Here is a 23,007-nt window from a genome sequence, read left to right on the forward strand (position 1 = left end):
TAACCCCGCCCCCCGCCCCGTCCACCGTGGGAGAGGAGCCGCAATGAAAGACACAGGAGAAAGAGAATAATTTACTTCTGTATTTCCCAGGATTCAATCCCCGACCCCTCAACCACAAGCTACTCTCCATTCTTAATACCTACTCCTTTTCCGGCATTTCACGCTAAACTTCCCTGCTTCCGCCCACAGAGCTTTGTCCTTCAGCTAATCTACTGAGCATGCGCTGAACTTAGAACGCACGCACCTCGCTGGTCCAATCCAAGTTTCAAACCCGAGGAAGATGGGCGTCCCTCAGCGTGGGGCGGAGTCTCTGAGCCTAAAAACGTGTATGATTGGCCGGCCTCGGGGTCCACATTCTTCTGTGGGCAGAGCCTCGCCGGGAGCCCCGTCTGGGAAACAGTTCTCCTAATTTGGGAAGTGTCAGGCCGGGAGGGGCGTGGGGTTGGCCGGATTTGGTGTGCGCCTGCGCCGATCTCCCGGACAGGGTGTGTTCCTCCTCCCAGATCCTGGTTTTGGCTGATCGAGTGCATCCCTTGGCACCCGAGTTCCCCCTTTCGGGCTCCCACGCACACCTGCCAGCTGTTGCCCTCTGTGGTGAGTGCGCGGGGTCCGGGCCCTCCCACTCAGGACTCCGCGGTGATGCCCACTCTCCCCCAGACAGCCCTGGAGTGTGCAGCCCTGGCCTCAGCCCTTCCCACCCCCTCCCGCCCCCTACCCTCCACACTCCGGCCATCGCCCACGTGTTTTGTTGTCCTTTGCTGCAGAACATGTCTAAGTCACTGAAGAAGCTGGTGGAGGAGAGCAGGGAGAAGAACCAGCCGGAAGTGGACATGAGTGACAGGGGCATCTCCAGTATGCTGGATGTCAACGGCTTGTGTAAGTTTTCGGGATGGTTGCTGAGTTTGCTAAGAAACTGAGCTCCTGGGAGGAGAGTTTCAGAAGGCTTCCATCCCACCTCTGCTTGTAAACGTCACTTGTGAGGAGCCTGGCTCAGAAAGTTTGCAACCACAGTTTGTGATTGAGCCCGGTAAACCAGAGGAGAGCCTCACAGGAGGTGTGCTGTAGTTCCTTATCAGCTGTTGAGGTGGTTTCCATCGCTGCGAGGTCGAATTCCCATGCAGTGTCCCTAATAGCCACTTACGTTTTTTATTTGGAAGTCACTTTTGACTCTATGGATGATGAGCTGGTGGCACTCAAAAGTTACACGATGAATAAGACTTCTTGGGCCAGGAGTGTTTTCAACATTTCCCCTTCACTATTTATTTATTTCTGGGCCATTCTCCCATTTGCGGTCAGGCTTTGCTCATTCTTATGCTCCAAGCTCATTATCTTGCCTCCAGTCGAATGTCCTGTTTAATCAGGGTGTTGCTTTGGGCCTTGAGTTTGTGTGATAACTATTTTATTGTGTTAACTCATCTGTAAAACTCAGCACAAGTGGGAATGACCATGAGTTCCATTGCCTGTGCCCCTCTGGCAGGAGGTGGCTCCTCTCCACATCCAGAGTTGTCACCATGTGTGAATGTTGAAACAGTATTGCCAGAATTAAAAAAAAAAATACAAAATCCAAGTTTTCATAATTTTTAAATGTTAGGAACTAATTCTGGCTTTGAAAACACTTTCTAAGTGAGACACAACACTTCTACAGGTTGAGTGTGACTTTAGACCAGTGGTTCTCAACCTTTGGGTCTCGACCACTTTGGGTCCATATCAGATATCCTGCATATCAGATATTTACATTATAATTCATAACAGTAGCAAAATTATAGTTATGAAGTAGCAACGAAGCAATTTTATGCTTAGGGGTTACCACAAGATGAGGATCTGTATTAAAGGGTCGAAGCGTTAGAAAGGTTGAGAACCACTGTTTTCGACCCTCATAGGGTTCACAGTTGACAGTGGCGCCCCCACATTCTTCATTGGGACATATGGGGTCTGACTCTGACCTTACGCAGATCCGTTTCATGATTCCAGCATCCAGACCCTATTGAATAAGCTCCACCGCTTGACCTGAGCAGTTAGACCTTCCTGCCTCCAGTCTGTTGCTTCCCAGTCCCCACCCCTTCCCACCTGTAGTCTTTTAACCTAATTACCAAGAGTCAGCTCAGACATCACAGACTATGAAAAGCCTTCTCTTTCTATGTCCTTCTGTGAAAGTGGCCTTTCTTCAAGGTACAGATTACACATAGGTTTTACCTGATTTATTTTTAATCCAACAGTCTCTCTTCCTCATTAGATACCAGGAGAACCAAAGCTGTGCACTATTCATGCTCGTGTTCTTGAGAATAGTGTCTGGGACACAGTAGGTTCTCTAAGATGCTTGATGAGTGAAGCAAAGAATGACGGGTTAAGTCTGAGTTCATGAGAGCCAGAGCAGATCTAACAGCAGAGAAGCAAGGAGCGGAGCTGTGCAGAGAACTTAAAGATGGTGCAGAGCTCCCTAGGCATGAAGAGAGTAAAATCGAGTTTTCTGTGAGTTTCTTATCTGCATTTGGGGCACAGGAGGGTGAATGTTGATACATCCAGACAGAAATGGAGTTGCAGACATCTTGCATTTGGTGGCCGTTATATAGAGTCCTGCTTTGACATAGGTTTTGTACTCTTGGCATCTCGACCGCGTCTTGATTTGCTTGATATGTGTTGGTCTCTTGCAGTAAGGATGGGTTTGGTGATCTTTGACCCTGAATTGGCTGTTGACAATGTAGATGCACTCCCATAGCTTTGGCCTAATTCTGTGGTGATCATGAACTTTATTTCGGGTCCCACCGCTGTAGCGGAAGGAGAGGCTAAGCAGAAGGCAGGGACCTGGCACATCTGTGCCCTGCACATCCCCTAGTTCTCTGCCTGTGCCATCCTTCCCCATGGACTGAATTGTTGAGTCTGAATTGGGCAGAGCCATTTTATTTTGTTTCTGAAGATGAGACTCCATGTAATATTAACAAATAGCAAAAGTAGCTTAGCTCTTTAAATTCAGCTCCATTATCTCTTTGAAGCCTTGGCTCTTACTGTAGAAGAAAAGATAGCCACTTGCTTCCTGAAAAAAAAAAGCTTCTGGCCTAACACTGTGGGATAATAAGCAAGGTCATCCTGTAATTGCTCCAACCAGAAGCTAAGGGAGAAGAACATTGGTACTTCTTGGAAAGATCAGTGGAGATTTGGAAAAAAATCTCACCTCCTCTGGTGGTATTGGTTTAAAGAAGGGCTGCTTATATTGACTCCCTGCTGTCAGATCTCCTAAGAACCTAGAAGATTCTAGAGTGTTCACTGGAAGCCTGTTCCTAAACTGGCTTTATCTATCAGCCCTCACTAGACAGGAGCTCAGTGGTCAAGCATTTGTGTAGAGTGTGTGCAGTGCTGGGGTTCATCCTCAAACACATTTAAAGCAGCACTCGGCTTACAGTGTGTGTGTTATAAGACAGGGTTCCTTTGAGCATCCTGTAAGTATTCCCATACTTACTTACAGAAGTTTACCTGCCGCTGTGATTTTTTGCATGTTAGTATCCAGATTAAACATAGGAAACAAATTACCTTGCTTGCAGAGAGTGATTGTTTTGTATCCTAAGCTTTCCTCTTTATTGCATTTGCTTTAATTTCTTAAAAATAATTTAATGATTCAGCTTCAAGGATAAGAAGAGAGGATTTGTATTTATTTGAAGCATTTGAAATGCCAGTATTTCTGCTTGGGAGGTTGAGATGTATGAATGAGCACTACAACATTTTGTTTCCTTAGATGAGGTGAATTACCTTTTTTCTTTTTTGAGTCAGAGTCTCATGTAGTCCAAAATGGCCTGGACCTCAACTCCCTTCTTTTGTAGCTGAGGAGGACCCTCCTGCTTCCATCTCCCAGGTGCTGGGATTACAGGTGTGAACCCCCCACACCGGGTTTAACCTGTACTTGAGAAATGAATGGAAGGCTTTCGGTGTGCTAGGCAAGCACTGTGCTAACCTCGCTCCATCTTCAGCAGGTAGGTTGGTTTTTGAAAGATGTTTTGAGCTGATATCAAAGTCTTCTGATCAGGCACAATTCTAAGCAGGAGGTCAGTGTTAGATACGTTCTACATTTTTCTGCCAGAGCAGAGACTAGGGACACTCAGATCCTACCCTGGGACATTCTTAGGAGCAAGGGCTTGAAGTTGGCTAGAGTTTCAGATTCTTTATCTTCCAAACCTCAAGATCCTCATTGTTGGTTGAGAATCAGCTCAGCACCCCCCCCCCCCACTTTTACCCTCCTCTCTCCCCAGGCTTCATAGGACTGGTTTAGTTTTAATCCGGGACTGCATTTTGAATGCTAATGTCCGCAGAGAGGCAGTGAGGTGAACTCGATCACCTAACAAGATCAGTTAGACTTCAGCATCCCTGTCCCATGTTGCTGTTTTGTGTGCTCCCTCTGAGAACATAGATCATTTGGCACCCTTGTGACTTGGGTCTCTATTCTTTTGAGGTTTGTTCTATTTCATCTTCTGAAATTCTACCTAACATGGTCTCCTTAAAGTTTCCAATTGTGGTCCTGCCCAAAGCCAAACAAACCAAAACAAGCTGTTTATTTTCCCCATGGAAATCTTTCCCTAGAGCACCTATCTTCACCTGCTTGATAAAATTGCATTTAAGGGTTCCCATATCAGCTTCCAAGAGGCCAAGGATCCCCAACAGTATTCACAGGGACCTTGTAGGGGTGTCCCCCCCTCCCCGCTCATTTCTTCTATTTAAATCATTTGTGTCTTTTTAATATTTTCAAGTTTATTTTGCAAGTGCTTGAAGCATTTTTGCCCCCCCCCCCACAAGGTAGATTAAAATATTTTCCAGATAAATCTCTGAAAAGTAAGTCATGAAGTGGGGGTGGGGGGGGGTGGATATTTGTTCTTTCTAAAGCAGTGGTTCTCAACCTGTACGTCACCACCCTTCAGGAGTCAAACAACCCTTTCAGATATTTACATTATAATTTATAACAGTAGCAAAAATTACAGTTATGAAGCAGCAATGAAAATAACTTTATGGTTGGGGTCACCACCACATGAGGAGCTGTATTAAAGGGTCACAGCCTTAGGAAGGTTGAGAACCACTGGTCTAGAGGGACATGCAAAATAAACAGCCAGGACCACTGCAGCTTGCCTGTTAGACCTGCACTGGGGGTCCTGTTGAGAATGCATGTTGTCAATCTCGGCTATCTTTGGGGCAAGTATCAGTGAGACTCTGGAAGGCTGGGCGTATTTTAGCTGTAATCTATTCAAATTTCTCATTTCCCCACCTCCTGTAAGTTGGTGAAGAGGCCCAGCTTCATATCTGAGAATTGTAGGCGTTGCCCATTTCCCTTCCCTCTCCTGCTGACCCCTCCCCTTGTCTGTCAATGCTGTCCAGAGAACTGATGACTTATCTGTCTAGTGACTCCATTCTTGTGTCACCTCCTCTGGGAGGCGAAGAGTCTCTTCTGGGCTCCTGTGTTTAGTGTGGTGCTGGGAAACAGTTTATGAAATGAAGAATGTGACTGCCTTTAGGTAAGAAATTTGTATTTGAAAAGTTTTTTTTTCATACAGTGTGCTCTGATTGTGCTTTCCCCCTATTCTTCCCCTCCCCACCCAACTCCTCTCTCTGTCTCTTCTCTCTCTCTCTAAAAAAATAAACATTTAAAACAAAACTAACAAACCAACCCAGAAACTCATAAGGACATGGCCAGATACTCCTGGAGACAGGGCCTACTCTGAAGTATGGTTACTATAACCCAGTGAGAAACCATTGGAGAAAATGAATTCTTCCTTTGTAGTCAAGTGTAAGTGGGAGGTAGCTTCTTGCTTAGGAGTGGGAGCCTGTGTCCACTCCCTCCCTTCAGCGCTGGGACCTCATCTGGCTTGCACGTGTGCAGACCCCATGCGCGCTGCCACAGTCTGCGTGAGCTCCTGTGTGCGCCCGTCCTGTTGTGTCTGGAGGACACTGTTTTCTTGGAGTCACCCATCCACTCTGGATCTTACAGTCAATCTACCTCCTCTTCTGCATAGCTCTCTGAGCCCTGCGGGGAGGGGTTTGATGAAGACATCACATTGAGGACTGAGTACTACAAAATCACCGTCTGCACATTGTCCAGTTGTGGGTCTCTGTATTCGTTCCCATCTACTGCAAGAGGACGTTTCCCTGGTGATGGGTGTAGCAGAGTGTCGTTAGGGTCATTTTACTGTATGTTCTTCTAGCGGAACACTGGTATTTGGTTTTTCCTTAGGCCGATGGCCTAGCCAGTCCCAGGTTCTTGGCCACCCAAGCCGTGTCAGGCATGGTTTTGGTCTCATGGGTCTTAAGTCCAGCTGTTTGTGCTGCCATCATGCCAGCCCCTCTCCCTAGGCAGGTCACCGTTGTTTGCATCTGGGCTGATGTTTGCCTTTCTCCCCTGCTAGCGTGCAGAGTACCTTCAGTACCATGAGCACTAGTTAGCAGGGGTGAGGGCTCTAGGTAGGCACCAGCACCACTTCTCCATATTGGATGAGGTATGCAGTTGCTCTCCTCAGCGATAGGGTCTGACCATCAGTTTGTGGAGAGCAACCAATAGCCTGAGATATTTGTGGGTTTGCATGGGGCCCCTTTGCCATAGACTCGGATGTAACCCATTCCTGGCACTGGAGGTTTCACCTGGTGGTATAAGGTTTCTAGTTAGGACAGTGTCTCCCCCATTCTTTGGTTATTCCACTTATTTTTCTTTCATACATGTACATATTTTAGGAAGCTTCTATAGTATAATGGCCTTTAGTATTAGTGTCCCTCCTCATATTCCTTCCCTCACCCCTCTCTTCCATCTTCTTCCTCACTTAATACTCCCGCTCCAGTCCCTCCCTCCCCCATCTCTCCTTAACAATATATTCTATTTCCCTTTCCTGAGGAGACCCAACTCTACCCCCAGTTCCTTACTAGGTACCTAACCGCTGTGGATAGATGAATCACAGCTCACATATCAAAGGCCTAAAAACAAACATCCACACACGAGAGAAAACTTACAATATTATCTTTCTAGGTTTCCTCACTCGGGATGAATTTTTTTTCCAGCTCCATCCAGTCAAATGGGAATTTCATAATTCCTTTTTTTAAACAGCTGAATAGTATTTCATTGTGTAAATGTACCACATTTCATTATCTGTTCATCAGTTGATGGACATCTAGGCTATTTCTGGCTATTATGTGTAGAGTAGCAATGAACATGGATGAGCAAATAATGTCTGTAGTAGGGTAGAGTCTGTTGGGTATATGCCCAAGAGTGGTATAGCTGGATCTTGAGGTGGATCTATCCCCAGCTTTCCGTGGAGCTACCACACCGATGTACATAGTCCATAGTGACCGTACAAGTTTGCACTCCCACCAGCAATGAGTAAGTGTTCCCTTTTCTTGGTGTCCTTACCAAGCATGTACCTTCACTTGTTTTATTGATCTTGGCCATTTTGACTGATGTAAGATGAAATCCCAAAGCAATTTTAACTTACGTTTCCCTGGTGGATAAGGATTTCAAATATTTCTTTTAAATGTTTCTCGGCTGTTTGTGTTTTATCCTTTGAGAATTCTCTGCTTAGTTCTGTACCCCGTTTTTACAGTCGGGTTGTTTTCTTGAGATTGTTTTAGACTTAGTGAAGAGACTTAGGGGCGTTGCAGTAGACAGTAATCAGGGAAGATGAGCAGCAGCTCGGTCCCTCCATAGAGGTTCCTCTCAGTGTTTAGAGGGGTAATTCACAACCATCAGGACAAGATAGAAGTTCTAAGTGATTATATATATACCATTAAATACTGTAAACATTTCATTTCGTTAAGGAATGAAGATAAAGAGAAGATGTGACCTTTTTGGTATGACTGGACTAGTAACGGCCTTCTCTAGTAAGTGTGTGATACTTCGGCTCCAATTGGCAGTGACTTTTTGTTTTGTTTATGGAGCCCAGGCTGGACTTGAGTTTATGATCCCTCTGCTTCAGCTTCCCCATACACTGCCATGCCTATCGGTGGTGCCCTAAGAATCTTATTTATTTATTTTTAGTTACAAGCTGGAGTAAGTAGGCAAATCATTAGGCTGCTCTGAGCCTCGGTTCCTCGTGTATAAACTGAGAATATTTAGTCTTTCTTTCCTAGGGCCTGCAGAGGACCCAGTATTCCACTTTGTATCTACCCGTTATATGTACCCAGTATATATACAGGGAGTCCCCTAAGAGTAGTGCCCAGCGTGAAAATGCGTTAGTCAGTAGCTGCCACATAGCATATAAACTTGTCAAGTTTTTAAAGTGCGTTTGTGATTCTCAACAGAACCTGAGCCACAAACACATCATAGCTAAGGTCCCGTGAATGTCCCACATTTATAAATGTCTTTACTTGTATGTGTGTCTGTTAATATGTGTGTATATATGTGTATGCGCTGCAGCATGCATGCTACAGGACAGTTTGCTGTACCATGTGAGTCCCAGGGATTGAACTCAGGTCCTCAGGCTTGGGGGCAAGTGCTGTTATCCACTGAGCCATCTCCTTATCCCAAGCTCTTATTTTTAAAATTGTTCTGTGATTGTGTAAAAATTTACAGCAATGTTTATGACTTGGAAGTATAAGGAACGGTTCATATCCATTGTTTTTGCTCACTGGTCCTGTTTCTCACCATCCTGGCACTCGCTACCCCATTCCTCACCGTGTTCAAAATCCCTGGAAGTCGGATAGCTGTGTGTGTGTGCCATGGTCAGAAACAGCTGTGTCCTCACACTGGCAAGTCCAGAGCTGTGATGGTCCAGGAACAGATAGGGGACAGTGAGGGCCATCCACGGGACTTTAGCTGTGATGTGTTTGTGGCTCGGGTTCTGTTGAGAATAACAAATGCATTTTAAAAACTCGGCAAGTTGTCAACTATTAGTTAAAATACCGTGTATCATGTAGCAGCTGCTGACTGAATGCATTTTCACCCTGGGCACTACTCTTAGGGATTTCCTTTATATTGAATCTTTATCCAGTGATAAATTAATATTTACTGTATTAAGACTATACAGTGTGGTACTGGATAATAAAGCAGATTTCCCCATAAAACATCATGCCACTCACCACTTTGCTGTTATACCAGCTGTTAGAATGTGAATCAGTGTTAGAAACAGCGTGAATAATGGCTTACAGTAACCTTTGACACACGTCTATGCTTTCCTGAAGAAAAAAAAAAGCCTTGTTCTCTGCATGTGAGATCTACTAAGACACTGAGAATGCTGGAGGTGTATCATGCCTGAAAAAGGCCTCCTGCATTTAGGTTAGGGAACTGGCACAGGTTGACTTATATTCGATTTTTCAGAGCAGAAGAAGAGGCAGTGGCTGAGGAAGGATCCAGCTGTGTTACAGTTTGACCAGTAGGGGTCAGTGTTGAGCTGCCTCTACGAAGCAGTGTTTCCTTGAGCCCTGCTGCTCCCTTCCGGGTTGCTCTGTAAGCCTCTCACCTTACTTTTTTGTATCACCTAATGGCACATAACCTGCGTCACCTCACAGGTGAGGGGAGTCTCACCCATGTTAAGACTGTGGTCTGAAACATCTTCTGTGTTGGTGCCTTCAAACCTCCTCACAACAGACAGGATTCAATACAGTCTTCAACGTGTGTGTGTGTGTGTGTGTGTGTGTGTGTGTGTGTGTGTGTGTGTGTCTCGGGGGCGGAGGAGGTGATGTTTAATCATGGAAAACAGTGATTTGATTTAGAGTGTTGGAAAAGTCAAAAAGAAAAATGCTATGTTACTTCTATTTTCTTAAGTTTCTAGAACTACTATAAACAAAATGCCAAAGACCAGGTTCCTTAAACAACAGAGATGCAGTTTCTCATTGGAAGTCCAAAATGACATCAGCAGGGTTCATTGCTCTGAGGCATGTCCACCTGGCTCACAGATGTCTGTCTTCCTCCTTTGTCCTCAGACAGGCTTTCCTCTGACCATGCACACTCCTGGTGTCCTGTATCCAGCTCCTCTTCTCTTGAGGACAGGGGTCAGCTTGGATCAGCGCCCATCCAAGCACGGCACTCCAGCTCCCTTAACTCTGTAAAGATCCTCGCTGCAAATAGTCTTACTCCAGGGACCTGGAGGTCCAGGCTCAGGCAGGGATTTGGGGCACATGATGCCACCTACACTGTCTGCATTAGAGGTTCTCACTGAAATGCCCCCGAGAGCTCCTTTCCTGACACAATTGGGTGCAGGGTATCTTTGCTAGACTTCTACCGCTGGGTGGCTCTGTAGTCCATAGCCTCAAGGTAGTGAGTGTGGAACTGAAGCTTGCATCTGAGTGTTGCTGGCACCTTTTCCCTTTAGTACTGTGTTATGTTGTTTTCCAGCCATATGCTGCCAAAACGTACCAGGCCTGGACGGGTGATAAAGCGGAGAAAACAGCACATTATTGTAGATGTAACCAACCATCTTATTAAATAAGAAACACAGAACCAATGCAAAGAAGAAAGCCAAGAGGTCAGAGCTAGGAGCTAAAACCTTACCCTTCCTCCTGCGGTGGTCCTACCTCTCTGAACCAGCTACTTCCTGTGTGTCTGTCTTTTTATAGTGTTTCTGTTCTGCCTTCTCATTGGTTGTAAACCCAACCACATGACCGCCTCGTCATGGCCTGTCTGTATAGACCTCCAGGTTTTCTATGGTTGGTATTGAGATTTAAGGCATGTGTATCCAATACTGGCTGTATCCCTGAACACACAGAGACTTACCTAGCTCTGCCTACCAAGTGCTGAGTTTACAGGCATATGCCACCACTGCCCTGCTTTCCTATGGCTTGCTAATAGCTCTGACTCCTGGGCAACTTTATTTATTAACATACAAATAACATTTTAATACAAATAAAATATCACCATACTTTATCTCCCGGGGCTGAATGGGGCCGGCCCACCCACCTTTCAAGGCTTTCAACTTCGGTTTTCTTTTGGTTATTTTTTTTTTTTAAAGTTTACATACAATATATTTTGATCATATTCTCTTCCCTGCCCCAATTACACTTCGATCTTTCCACCTACCAAACCAGCTTTATGTTCTTTCTTTCTTAAAACATATTCTTTTGTGTGCTGGGGGGAAGGGATTAGGGTTATTGGTAATTGAACTTGGGGCCTCCCGCATGCCGAGTAGTCACTCAGCTACTGGACTATAGCTGTAGTCACTTTCAGAATGTTTTATTTTTAAGATAGGGTCTCAATAAGTAGCCCAGGTGGCTTGGACTTTCTCTGTCACCCAGATAGGCTATGAACGTGTACTGTGCTCTGCCTCAGCCTCCTGAGAGACTGAGATTAAAAGCCCACCTCACCATGCTTGGTTTAGTTTCACAGTTCCTTCAAACACCGTGCTAGGCTCATAAACTAGTGCCCCCAGCCAGCTCAGCCACCCGGGTTTATACAGTCCTTACAGAGTGTTGCGTGGAGAAGACACAGAATCAGGGTAATCTCCGTTGGAGCAGGGCCGGCTGGACCCTCCCTTGCTTTGGGGTGTCCTGAGAACCCATCAGCCCTCACTGAGTTTGATGACCACGTGTGAGATCTATTGTTTATTTAATAATTCATTGTGTGATAACTTTTTCTATTGTATATCTTAACTCATCCCCCCCCCCCCCCCCCCCCCCCCCGTTTCAACTTAGCACATTAGCTTGTGGCATTCTATATCAAGGTGCTAGAAAAGACCGTGCTGGGGAGATGCTGGTTCATGTGCTGATGGAATACACCAGAATGACAGTGAGTCCTAATGACTTAGAGCTTTTGAGCAGCGCTTTGTGACCCCTTTGGGAGTCTGACGACCCTTTCACCAGAGGTCACCTAAGACCATCAAGAAACACAGATATTTACACTATAGTTAATAACCGTAACAAAATTACAGTTATGAAATAGCAATGAAAAGATTTTATGGTTGGGGGTCACTACCACATGAGGAGCTGTATTAAAGTGTGGGGCGTTTACCCACCACCCCCACAGTTCCCCAGAGTTTTCTTGAGTGCGATCAGCAGGAAATATTAGATAGAAGGATTTATAGCGAAGAATATTGCAGAGATAAACAGATAGAAAATAAAGGATAGCCTCGAGAGGGCCTGGAACCTATTCCAACGGGCCCCGACTGTCTCTGGCCCAGGGTTTTTATAGAGACGCCAAGGGGTGGAGCAAAAGACCTCCTTCCCCAGCACAGCCAAGTGCAGACCATCTCAGACCCCTGCACTCAGGCCCGTGGTCCTGATCATCCTCTATTTGGACCTGCTGGGTAAAGCCACGAGGAACCCGAGAATGGGCTCCCACATTAAAGGAAAACGGCATCAGGAAGGTTGAGGACCACTCTTGAAGATCTTCCTGTTCCCATACGCTTCTCTGTGTTCTTCAGGCTCAGACTAGTTTTTAATATTAAAATTGAGCAGGGCCAAATGAGTGATATGTATCATCAGATCACATGTCTCGTTGGAAGGGGAATTTGATTTCTGGGAGAGTCGAGAGTGGACATGACTCTGAGCCATGTGAGGGGAAGAGGGGCGGGAGAGGGGAGAGCAACTGCTGACCAAGAGGGGCAGCCTGGGCTGAGAGCCTGGCCTGAGCATAGATGAAGGACCAGGTGACCCACATAGCTGGATTATATAGGGAAGGGTGGCCCAGCCCCTGGCCTGGAGAAGTTTAGGGTGGGAGCGTATGCCAGTGAGACCCTCTGAGGGATGCAGGGGGAACCTGGCCACCAGTGTCTGCTTTGATCTGTTAAATAGGTACCTCAGCCATTTGTCCTGAGTTTGAGACCTAACAACTTCTGAGTTTTTCAGAAATTATTATAAATAAATGGCAGCTTCAACAGTTTTCCTACAATAATACATTTTTATTACTTTTTAAATCATTTCTTCTGTTTTTGAGATTATAATATAATTACATCATTTCCTCCTTCCCTTTCCTCCCTCCAAACTCTCCCATATACACCTTCTTGCTCTCTTTCAAATCTATGGCCTTTTCCCCCCCATTAATTGTTACATACGTGTGTGTATTCATATTCCTAAATACAGAAGTACAACCTGCTCAGTTTGTATGTTTCTTGTATGTATGCTTTCAGGGCTGACCGTCTACAATGCAGCTCTTGAACCTAGGGCTCAGGGATCGTTAAAGAAGAGGGGGCAGGAAGATTGTAAGACCCAGAGGAATGGGGAGTTTGCTGTGAGAGTGTGTCTCCTAGTAATGTCAGAAGCCACACCCATGAAGTCTCACCAGTATGACTTCTTAGATAGGAGCTGAACAAGGACCACAATCAACGTGCTAACATGGAAGAGGAAACCCCAGGAGGCCTCATCCATAAACAAAAAAAAAAACTACAGGCAACTAAGGGATGCTGAGAAGGGGAGAAATGGTCTTCCTCAGGGAAGAGCACACCAACTGGTTATTCAGTGCCACCTGGTCAGCCCTGAAAACATTTTCTCTTCCAGCTTTGAATGTTTAAGTTTTCAGGCCAGGTCATATATTTACTTAACATATGTATTTGTTTTCTACATATTGTGCCCTTTGTTAAGAAGATAACATGCCAAATATATATGTATATGTGTATATGCATATTGCGTATGTGGGGTGTGTGTGTGTGTGTGTGTGTGTGTGTGGTGTGTGTGTGTGTATGTGTGTGTGTGTGTGTTACTTCCCTAGACAGACAAGCTGGCCTGTAACTCATAATGTAGCCAGGCTGCCCTCAAACTCATGATCCTCCGGCGTCTTCCTCTGGATGCTGGTATTACAGGCATGTATCACCATGCTTGGCTTTGCAGTATATTAAAACATTTATGCTCACATTTATCATGTACCACTGTGTAAACTCTCTTACAGATGACTTTTTAAACTCATCGTCCATGTAATGATAATGATGATCCAATTAGTGGCTGGGGAAACATGTTAAGCAAGCCTAAGCAGCAGCCAGTCTGTGGTAGGATTTGAATCCAGGCCTCCAGAATCTAGGAGCTACAGTTTTGGCTTCCTCTGTTTCCTTGTTCCTCCGAACTTTTCTGACAAGTTATGTACAAATTCCATGGAGGAGACAAAGATAAATGACTAATTGAGCAAGTGAGCTTCATGCCTGATGCCAAGCTGTTCCTGCCTGGATGGGCTAGTGGCTTCCTTCCTATCCATTTAGGAATGCGTTCATGGATGCTGACCTACCCATGTTCCTATCATTTGAGCTGACGAAATCGGAACTCTTTCCCCTAAACATTTGCACATGCCTCTTAAAAGATGCTGTCATAAACACCTGATTAAGGACTTTGCATGCTCTGTGCATTGCAAGCAGTACAATTCCAGTGTTCCCAGTGTTCACAACACAGGACAACACATTGGCAGTGTCTCAGGAGCCCCTCCCAGTCACCATCCCTTCAGGGATGAGAAGCATAGATGAATGCTGCCTGTTCTTGTGTATATGGTGGTGTGGGGGATAGCGCCTTGTGTCCTTCTCTAATCCAGTAGCCTGTCAGTATGTCTGTATGCGTTGTCATTTGTATGCAGTCAGTCCGAGACACCATTTGTTCAACCAGCCCATCACTGATGGGCATTTGAGCAGTGCTTTGGTTTGGATGTGAAATGACCCCCAAAGGTTTAGTTCCCGTCCTGGTGCTTTTGGGGGGTGGTAGAAACTTTAAGATACAGGTAAGCTCTATGAGAGGCAGTTATTATGGCATACCCTTTAAGGGGATTTGAGTCTGCAACCCTTTCTGCTTGGTTTTTATCTCCTAACCTGGATCTCAGCAGATTTGCTCCAGCCTCAAAGCAACAGGCTGCCTTAGTCACTGTTCTATGGCTGTGGAGAGACACCATGACCAAAGCGACTCTTATAAAGGAAAACATTTAACTGCGGACTCGCTTACAGTTTCAGAGACTTAGTCCATTATCATCCTGGCAGGGAAAATGGCGGCATTCATGACCCTGGGGCAGTAGTTGAGAGTTACATCCTCATCCACCGGCACCAGACAGAGAGAGACTGAGCCTGGCTTGGGCTTTTGAAACTTCAGAGCCACACACCCCTCCCCTACCCCTCACTCCATGACACACTTCCTCCAACAAGGCCATACGTCCTGGGGACCATTCTTATGTCAGACTTCCACCAGGGCTGAGCAGCCAGGAATTGAAACCTCCAGAATGTGAACCCAGACCAGCCTATTCTGGAGTGTGTTCCATCAGTACAGTAACACAAAGCTATCTACCCCAGGTATTCTCCAGGTAGGGCTGTTATAAACAGTGCTGCTGTGAGCATATGGAGATACGTTTTGGTGAGCATATGCATGCACTTCTGTTGGTTAAATACCAAGGAGCAAATTGCTGGGTGGTGGAATGTGCATCCATATGCTTTTGAAAATACAAAGTGCACATCACCAAACTAGCGGAAATATTTGAGAAGTATATGGCTGGCCCGCACTGAGCACTCTTAATGTATAGTGGGTTTTTTTAATGGCACTAGCCAGGCCAAACAAGGCACTTTCTCAAACATTGCCCCTTTCCAAGCAGTCTTTTCACACCTCGGACCCTTCTCTGAGAAGTCCATCTGATCTATACAGGAGGCTTCCGAACATGGCTGTATAACAGTGTCACCTGGGGAACCAATAATGTTGAGTGCAGCCCATACCCCAGACCGACCAAGAACTATGAAGGTCTGGTGTGGCTCCAGTTTTGCATTGAAAAGTAAGTTTTGCTTCTGTACAGGCTGGTCTTGTCCTAGTTACTGTGACAAGCTCAGATTATTCACGCGGGGAGCCCCCTCTAGTTCTCCGGTCCTTTGGACAAGAATATACTCTTTAGTCATTTCCGTGCGTTCCGGAGTGGCTTAGCTTCTTTGGCTGTTGCTGTTCTAAAATACCCTGATAAAAGCAACTGAAAGGAGACACTTTGCTCTGGCTCCCTGTCCAGGTGGCCGGAGCTTGAAGCAGGGATCACATGGTGCCCAGGGTCGGGAAGCAGAGAGCTTTACATGCAGGCGTGTGTGCTCTGTTCTGTTCAGTACAGGACCCCCTGCCCAAGGAATACTATTTTTGTATTCTGTCCTATATTTTATTTTAATAAATGAATGGGTTTTGCTTCCATTCCCATTTTCCTTTTTTTTTTTTAATATTTCAAGTTAGTTTTACTATTAAAATTTCCCACCTTCTGTTGTCTCCAAAAACGTAACTGCTCACGAATAAATGAGCCCTCCTTCCCTCTGTACCTTCCCTCTGCTGGGTCTCTAGATTTCTGTCTTGCCCAGTCTTGGTTCTAGGCTCTGTCTTGATAGGAAGCCCTTGGTGGTCATTTTCCAGGTCGTGGGCTAGACCCTCCCCACCCCTCAGCTCTAACGGACCCCCCCTGCTTTTGGAATGGACAGCCTCTCTTCCTTTCAGCGGCTCTTCTGTCCGTCTGCCGAACTTCCGACTGGGCTTGGTTGGCTCTCATGGCGTTCTCTGCTCTCAGGTTTGGAGATCCTGGTTTGTCTTTCCTTCAGCACAGCCATATTTACATCATTGATGCTGTCTACCTTCCTCTAGTTTGGAATTTGTAAACTGAAGTTTTGTAGACTTTGAATTTTCTTTGTTTTGTTACAATTACAATTTTCTTTGTTTTATTAGAATCATTTATTTGTGCATGTCCATGTGTGTATGAGTCAGTGTGGTGTGTGTGTGTGTGTGTGTGTGTGTGTGTGTGTGTGTGTGTGTGTGTGTGTGTGATGGATGGTGCTCATGGATGGTGTGGTGTACCTGTGGCGCTCAGAGGACAACCTGCACTACCTGGCCGTCTTTTTTCACCATGTCGGTTCTGGGGATTGTACTTCAGTCATCATCAGGTTTGGCCTCCAGCACCTTTACTCCTGGGCCATCCTCTCTGTTCACTGTGTGTGCTTAAATGTGCAGACTGAACTTACATGTTCAGGCTCGTTAGCAAGCGCTCTTACCCCCGAGCCATCCTACCTAGTTACTGTGTGGGTTTGAACATGGGGACTGAGAGCCCTTGAGATGTGTTCTTGTGTTGTTCCATCTTCCCAGAACTCTCATTTTGTTTTCAATCTCGCAGAAGCAGGAGGTGGTTGATGGGCTTTCCCCCCTACTGCGGGCCCCTGTCATGCCCCCAGCAGGCCCTGTCACTCCCCCCAGCAGGCCCTGTCACCCCCCCAGCAGGCCCTGTCACCCCCCCAGCAGGCCCTGTCACCCCCCCCCCAGCAGGTCCCACCTCATCTCCCCTCACTGCACACCCTGTCACCCCTCCCCTCCCGACTGCCCCCTTCAGTGCTGGCCCCTTGTCAGAGTCTTGCCCTAAGACCTGGGCACTGGAATCTTTGGCTTCATCCACCCAGCCTCCTGCTCTGTAGCGCAGGTTCTCTGCAGTGAGGTTTCCTCCGCCCTTCTCTACTTGCTGTGAGATCCGTCACTTGGAGTCCAGGGTACACTCTGTACACAAGAGACCCATACATGACGGCTTGAAGAAAACAGAGCTCTCTTATATATCGGAGTCCGAGGCAGCTGTCGGAAGTCAGTAAACATCTCTGGTCATCCTGGCACTCAGGGACCTCAGGTTCTTTCTAGGTCCCTTTGTGTGCAGCTTGGGGCCAGTGGCTGGCCCTTGGCGGTCTTAACTTGTTAAGCTTTTGGATGTGGAGTGTCTGTTTGTAAGGGACCTAGATCACCTGCCTCAGTTTCTCTTGGCAAGAATTCACTCTGCAGTCCCAGGATATGTTATGCTTCTGCTGTCCCTTGGTCAGTGTCTCAAGTTATTCTGATGTGAACCTTATATATCTGGGAGATTTATCTAGAAGGCCAACAAAACAGGATTCCTAGAGTCCTTACATGTTGATGGCAAACGCAGATCTGTGCCATTTTACTGGGAAGCCAGTTTTATTCAACTTTTTGAAACACTGTAACTGTGTTATCCTGTTTTCTTGGGCAAAAGTTACTGCTGTCCAAAAGCCTGATGATAATCTCATTTTATTTCATATGTTAAACCATTGTTTTTTTTCCCTATATGCTGAGATTTTAACATTTTTCTTTAAGTCCAATTATATTAGACTCTGGTGGCTGCTGTAACAAAATACCACAAATTTGCTTTCTTAGAACATCAGAAATCAACTTATTCCCAGGTCTGGAATCCATAAATCAAGGTATCCACAAGCTCACACCCACCAGAAGCTGTAGGGGAGGGAGCTGGGTGTTGGTATCATCACCAAGTAGTTCAGCCTCCCACTGAAACATTGCTACAGGTGGGGAAAAAGGTGAGTTTGGGTAGGGAAGACAAACTGTGGTTAATCCTCTCACTCTGCTGCTCACTGTCATCCTTTCCCCGCTAGAACCTTCGACTCTCTAGAGAAAATAAGATTCTTTTCAATATTGATTCCTTTTGTGATTCTTCAAGTACCTCTAGAGTTGACTGAAGGAGTGAGCTTTCTTTAAATAGAAGTTCCTTGTGGTCTGAATTAATTACTTTTCATTGCTGTGCCTAAAGTACCCGGCAGAAACATCTTTAGGAAGGAGAGCTGTTTTGGCTCACGATTTCAGAAGTTTTAGTCCACCGTGAAGGAGAGTTCATAGCAGGAGGAGCATCATGAGGCTGGTCACAGCACAGTGGTGCTCAGAAAAGTAGGGGAGGCAGTCAAGGAAAACCTGGCCCCAAGGATCCATCTCCTTAAAGTTCCACAACCTTCCAAAACAGCGCCAGCCATTGGGGACCAAGTCTTTGAACATGTAAACCCGGGTGGGATATTTCATGTTCAAACCATGACATCGTTCGTTCGTTCGTTCGTTCGTTCGTTCGTTCGTTCGTTCGTTCGTTCGTTCGTTCGTTCGTTCGTTCGTTCGTTAAGTATCTCAACTTGACATTGGTCGGATGTCATTACATGGTTCATTTTGTGCCTTTGTACTTGGTTTTGTCTTTGTGGAGATGAGAAAAGTATGGTTCAGCCCAGATGAAGGCTAATGCGTTTGTGGAGTTGTAATAGCTGGTGCAGAGCAGGCACTGAGAGCCTCCTCATGAGCCATCGTTAGAGTTTGTATCCGCTAAGCTGAGCCCTAGCCTCTTTTGAAGATTTGGATGTGCAGGCTTGCACAGGGCACCGGTTAGGAGGTGAAGAATCAAATACCCAAGTGCCGAGGATTTGATGGGAGCTTATGGACACCGTGAGTGACATCTCTATGTGTTAAGGGGGACAGGCAGGTAGAGCGGATTGTAGCAGGGTTGTGGGAAAACATGCATGTACGAAAGAAACCAGAGGAGGGTCTGCTGCTGCCTGGAAATACAGACGCACGTGGACTCGGTCAATTATGAGGAGCACTGTTATGGTCTAATGTGCACTCCCTCCTACAGGTGCATCTGTTTAAGGGTTTGATCTCCAGGTGGTGGCGTTCCTTATGGAAGTAGTAGAAACCTTAGCAGCTGGTGCTTAGCTGGAGGAAGTGTGTCACTGGGGTTCTGCCCCTGGTGGTTTTGCCTGGCTCCTACTTCTTGGTTCCTTGTTCTGATTCCTGTCCATCTGCTGTGAATTGCTCTGCTTCTGCAGACCCTCCTCTGAGAACCACAAGGCTCTTGTCATATCAGAAAGTCAGATTCCATCTCCTGATTCCTTGTCCATGCAGGGGGCTTGGCTTGCCTCTACCAGGGGAATATGGACTGGGTTCAAGTGAGATATGTAGAAGAAAGCTGAAGCAGAGGCAGAGAGCTGTAGCCCAGGGAGGGCAACCAATGAATAGAAATGTCAAGATCAGACCTGGTAAGATAGACCCTCTGCCCCCTTGTACGCAACAGCAGCAAGTTGGTCTGTGAGCTTCCGTTGGGACTGAGAAGCACTATGCTGTCTAATGGACTTCAGCAAGAAGCCACACCGGTGGACCTGAGCTCGCTCTTATCCTTTGTCCCACAAACGGTTGAGTGAACCGTGGATGCTGTTCATGGTGCATTTGTACGTTGCACATTTGGGGGCAGAAGATAGTGTTAGAAACCAACCAGTTTCTTCTTTCGGTAGCTTTAGAAGCTTCTCTCTGCCTCCGAGCCCAGCAGCCATGAGCAAGTCACTTGACTTCTCCTGGTCTCGTTTTCCTTGTCTGAATCTGGGATAGGTGCAGGAAATGTGACCATTACTTTATAGGGTTATTTTGAGGCCATTGTGAGTTAAAATTCTTAGATCTGTGCCTGTCATGTTGTGAGCATTTGGTAAACATTCAGCATATTGATGTCATGGGTCCTGCACAAATATTAATTTCTCTTTCTTTCATTCTTGCCACAGAATCAAATACTTTAATTCAGCCTTTCATTTTAACATGAGGAATTTGTGCTCTGGGGGATCTAGTGATTGTCCTTGGCTCTCGTGGCATTAGGACATGGATTCACACTGCCTGGATCTACATTCTCTGCTTTCAGTTCAGTTCTTTTATGTAACTCTCATATTTTTTTTTCAAGATAGAATTTTTCCATTCAGGTTTAGACTATTTTGATTATGATAAGATTTTCTACCATCTTATAAAGAACACTCCGACCAAGTGTGAATATTATTTTCTCGGTTTCGAAACAATAAACTCAAGATTAAGAATTGAGAAACCAGGATGTAGTCTCAGTTCTGATTCTAGTGCTCTGCGGACTCTTAGGGAAAAAACAAACAAACCAGTACAGGGATCTCGTGTCCTCTGATTTCAAACCTGCTGCAGTTTGAGTGTGTCCCCCAGACTTCATGTGCTAGCACCTTCATCCAGCTTCCAACGTTGGGAAACAGGTCCTAAAAAGAGGTTCTGAAGTCTTTGGGGAGTCAGTTAATGCCATCTCAGGAGTGCTAGTCTCCCTGAGAAGGGGTTGTTATGAAACTGGATTGGTTCCTCTGGTCCTTTCGCCCACCCCTCTCTTGTCCTTCTGCTTTCTGCCCTGGAATTATTCAGTCAGCCATTCTTATGTAGATTCAGGCCTTTGAGCATGGACTTTCTAGATTGTAGAAATAAATTATTATGTTTAATTGAGATTATATTATAATTACATCACCCCCCCCCTTTTTTTGTTCCCTGGAAGCCATCCTATGTACCCTCCCCCATTCTCTGTTTCAAATCCATGGCTTCTTTTTTTTTTCTTCTGTATTTTAAATTACCTAGTCCATGGCATTTGATTATAACACACAATGACCAAGATATAGATTTCTTAGGCTCCAATATTCTGTAATTGTCCAGTAGCTTTTTCTGCAACCAGGACAGGAAAGGGTTAATTATTCTTACAGGCTACAGTCCATCATGAGGAAAGCCAAGGCAGGAACTCCAGGCAGGAGCTGGAAGCTGAAACCCTGGAGGAATGCTGCTTGCTGCCCTGCTGTCTGGCTCCTCTGCATGTAGCCTTTTTAATGCAGCTCAGGCCCTCCTGGTTTTTTAGGGATGGCACTGCCCAAGAGAAGCTGGGTCCTCCAACATTAGGTAATAATCAAGGAACATGCCCCACTGGATGCCCACAGGCCAGCTGGTGTAGGCGGTTCTTCTTAAACTGAGGCTCCTTCTTCCCAGGAGACTCTAGTGGGGGCCAAGTTGATAAGAAGAGCTAACTAGTGAAGTAACTATAGTTTCTAAAAATACATATTTATGTTACACAGATGTAACAGTTTATGCTGAGGAAAAGTTAGATGATGCAAATAAGCAACACAAAAGAAGAGGAAGGAAAGGAGGAAATGGAAGTTGGAGGGTGGATATGGGATTATGTTGACTTTGGTTCTCGAAGATTTTCTTAACTAAAACTCTTTTTAGGCATTTCTCTTTTAATGGGCTCTTCTATTCTGTATGGGTCTACTTGTCTGTATATTAGTCAGGGCTCTCCAGAGAAAGAGAAATGGCCCGTTTTATACAGACATGTACAGACTTAGAACGGGATTTATTATGAGAGCCATCTCATGAGGTTGTAGAGGCTGAGGAGTCACGTGGTCTGCCGTCCACAAGACGGAAAGTTAGAGACATTGTGGTGTAATCAGACTAGGACCTGAGAACCAGAGAAAGGGCGTGGTCAGTGATGTAATCCCAGAGACTGAAGGCTCAGCAGCCAGAAGCTGTCATGAGCAAGAGTGGGAGATGATGGATGTGCCAGCTCCAGAAGAGGAGAACCCACCCGTCCTCTCCATTCTTGTTCTGTTCTGACGCTGGACGAGCCAGTTGTTTGAAATCCTGGAAAACCCAAGGCTCTCAGTTAGTGACCCGATTGTGATGTTTTTTCCTTGCTCCTGGAGCAGAAAGAGGTAGCACATTTTTTATTCAGTTGTCGTCTGTGTTCTTGTTGAATGAAGGACAAGGTAACCAGAGTAGATTAACCCTTTATATTAAATGGTAACCTTAAAAAAAAAACTTAGCAGTTTGCAAAACTGAATAATAATTAGCTGTGAAATGAAGAAAAACTTTCATACCACTGATTTTGTTTAAAGTTGTAAATTATGAGTGAAATCCAAAATAAATAATTTTATGATTCTGAGTGTGTTGGTGAATATGTTTGAGTTATATCTCAGTATCTGACATTTTATTGTCTGTCTTCATTTTAATATATTGCCAGAACCTGCATACTTAAGAAGGGCCGAATCTCTATTCTACTACCAGGGGTGAAATAACTTCAGCTGGGTGACACAGGCAGGCATTTTAATCACACATCACAGACATGCAAAACTCAAGTTGGTCATCATTGGTATTGACAACTGGTCAGTGCCCACATTCTTGTGGTGTCTTTGAATCAATGTTACTTAAGGCTGTCACAATTTCTAACTGACTGGGACACCAAAATGGAAAAAGGTATTAAGATCATCTTACAGGCAAAGTTCAAAGTAATTCTTGAACAGTTTACAACTTTGAGTGGGTTTCTATTAACACGGTGCTCATCTACAAATGATATTGCTGTTCACAATAGAATGGTTCAGAATTTGAACAGTGTCCCTTGTAAAATCAGGTGACCATGTTGAACATCTGAGGAGGTATGTTATTGGTCTATCATGTTCCATTTTATACCAAAAGAGCCACCAAGATTCAGTAAGCCATTTGTGTTCTGGTGATAATAATAGTGCCTCCTAGATGCTTTTGCTATATATAGCACACAGCCTCCAACATGAACTGATGGCTAAAGTCCTATTA

At 45.4% G+C, this 23,007-nt stretch overlaps 1 protein-coding gene across 1 annotated transcript in view; it reads left to right on the forward strand.

The window, feature by feature from the left end:
* Positions 1-413: 413 nt before the first annotated feature.
* The window catches only part of Rsu1 (Ras suppressor protein 1), a 189,578-nt gene continuing 166,984 nt past the window's right edge, over positions 414-23,007 (forward strand). Inside the window, exons 1-2 of the mRNA XM_006985930.4 lie at positions 414-594; positions 765-876. Of these exons, the coding sequence (XP_006985992.1) occupies positions 768-876 (109 nt within the window). The 5' untranslated portion in view covers positions 414-594; positions 765-767. The remainder of the gene's footprint in view (positions 595-764; positions 877-23,007) is intronic.

Source organism: Peromyscus maniculatus, chromosome 5 (genome assembly GCF_049852395.1).
Source record: "Peromyscus maniculatus bairdii isolate BWxNUB_F1_BW_parent chromosome 5, HU_Pman_BW_mat_3.1, whole genome shotgun sequence".
In the NCBI taxonomy this organism is placed as follows: Eukaryota; Metazoa; Chordata; class Mammalia; order Rodentia; family Cricetidae; genus Peromyscus; species Peromyscus maniculatus.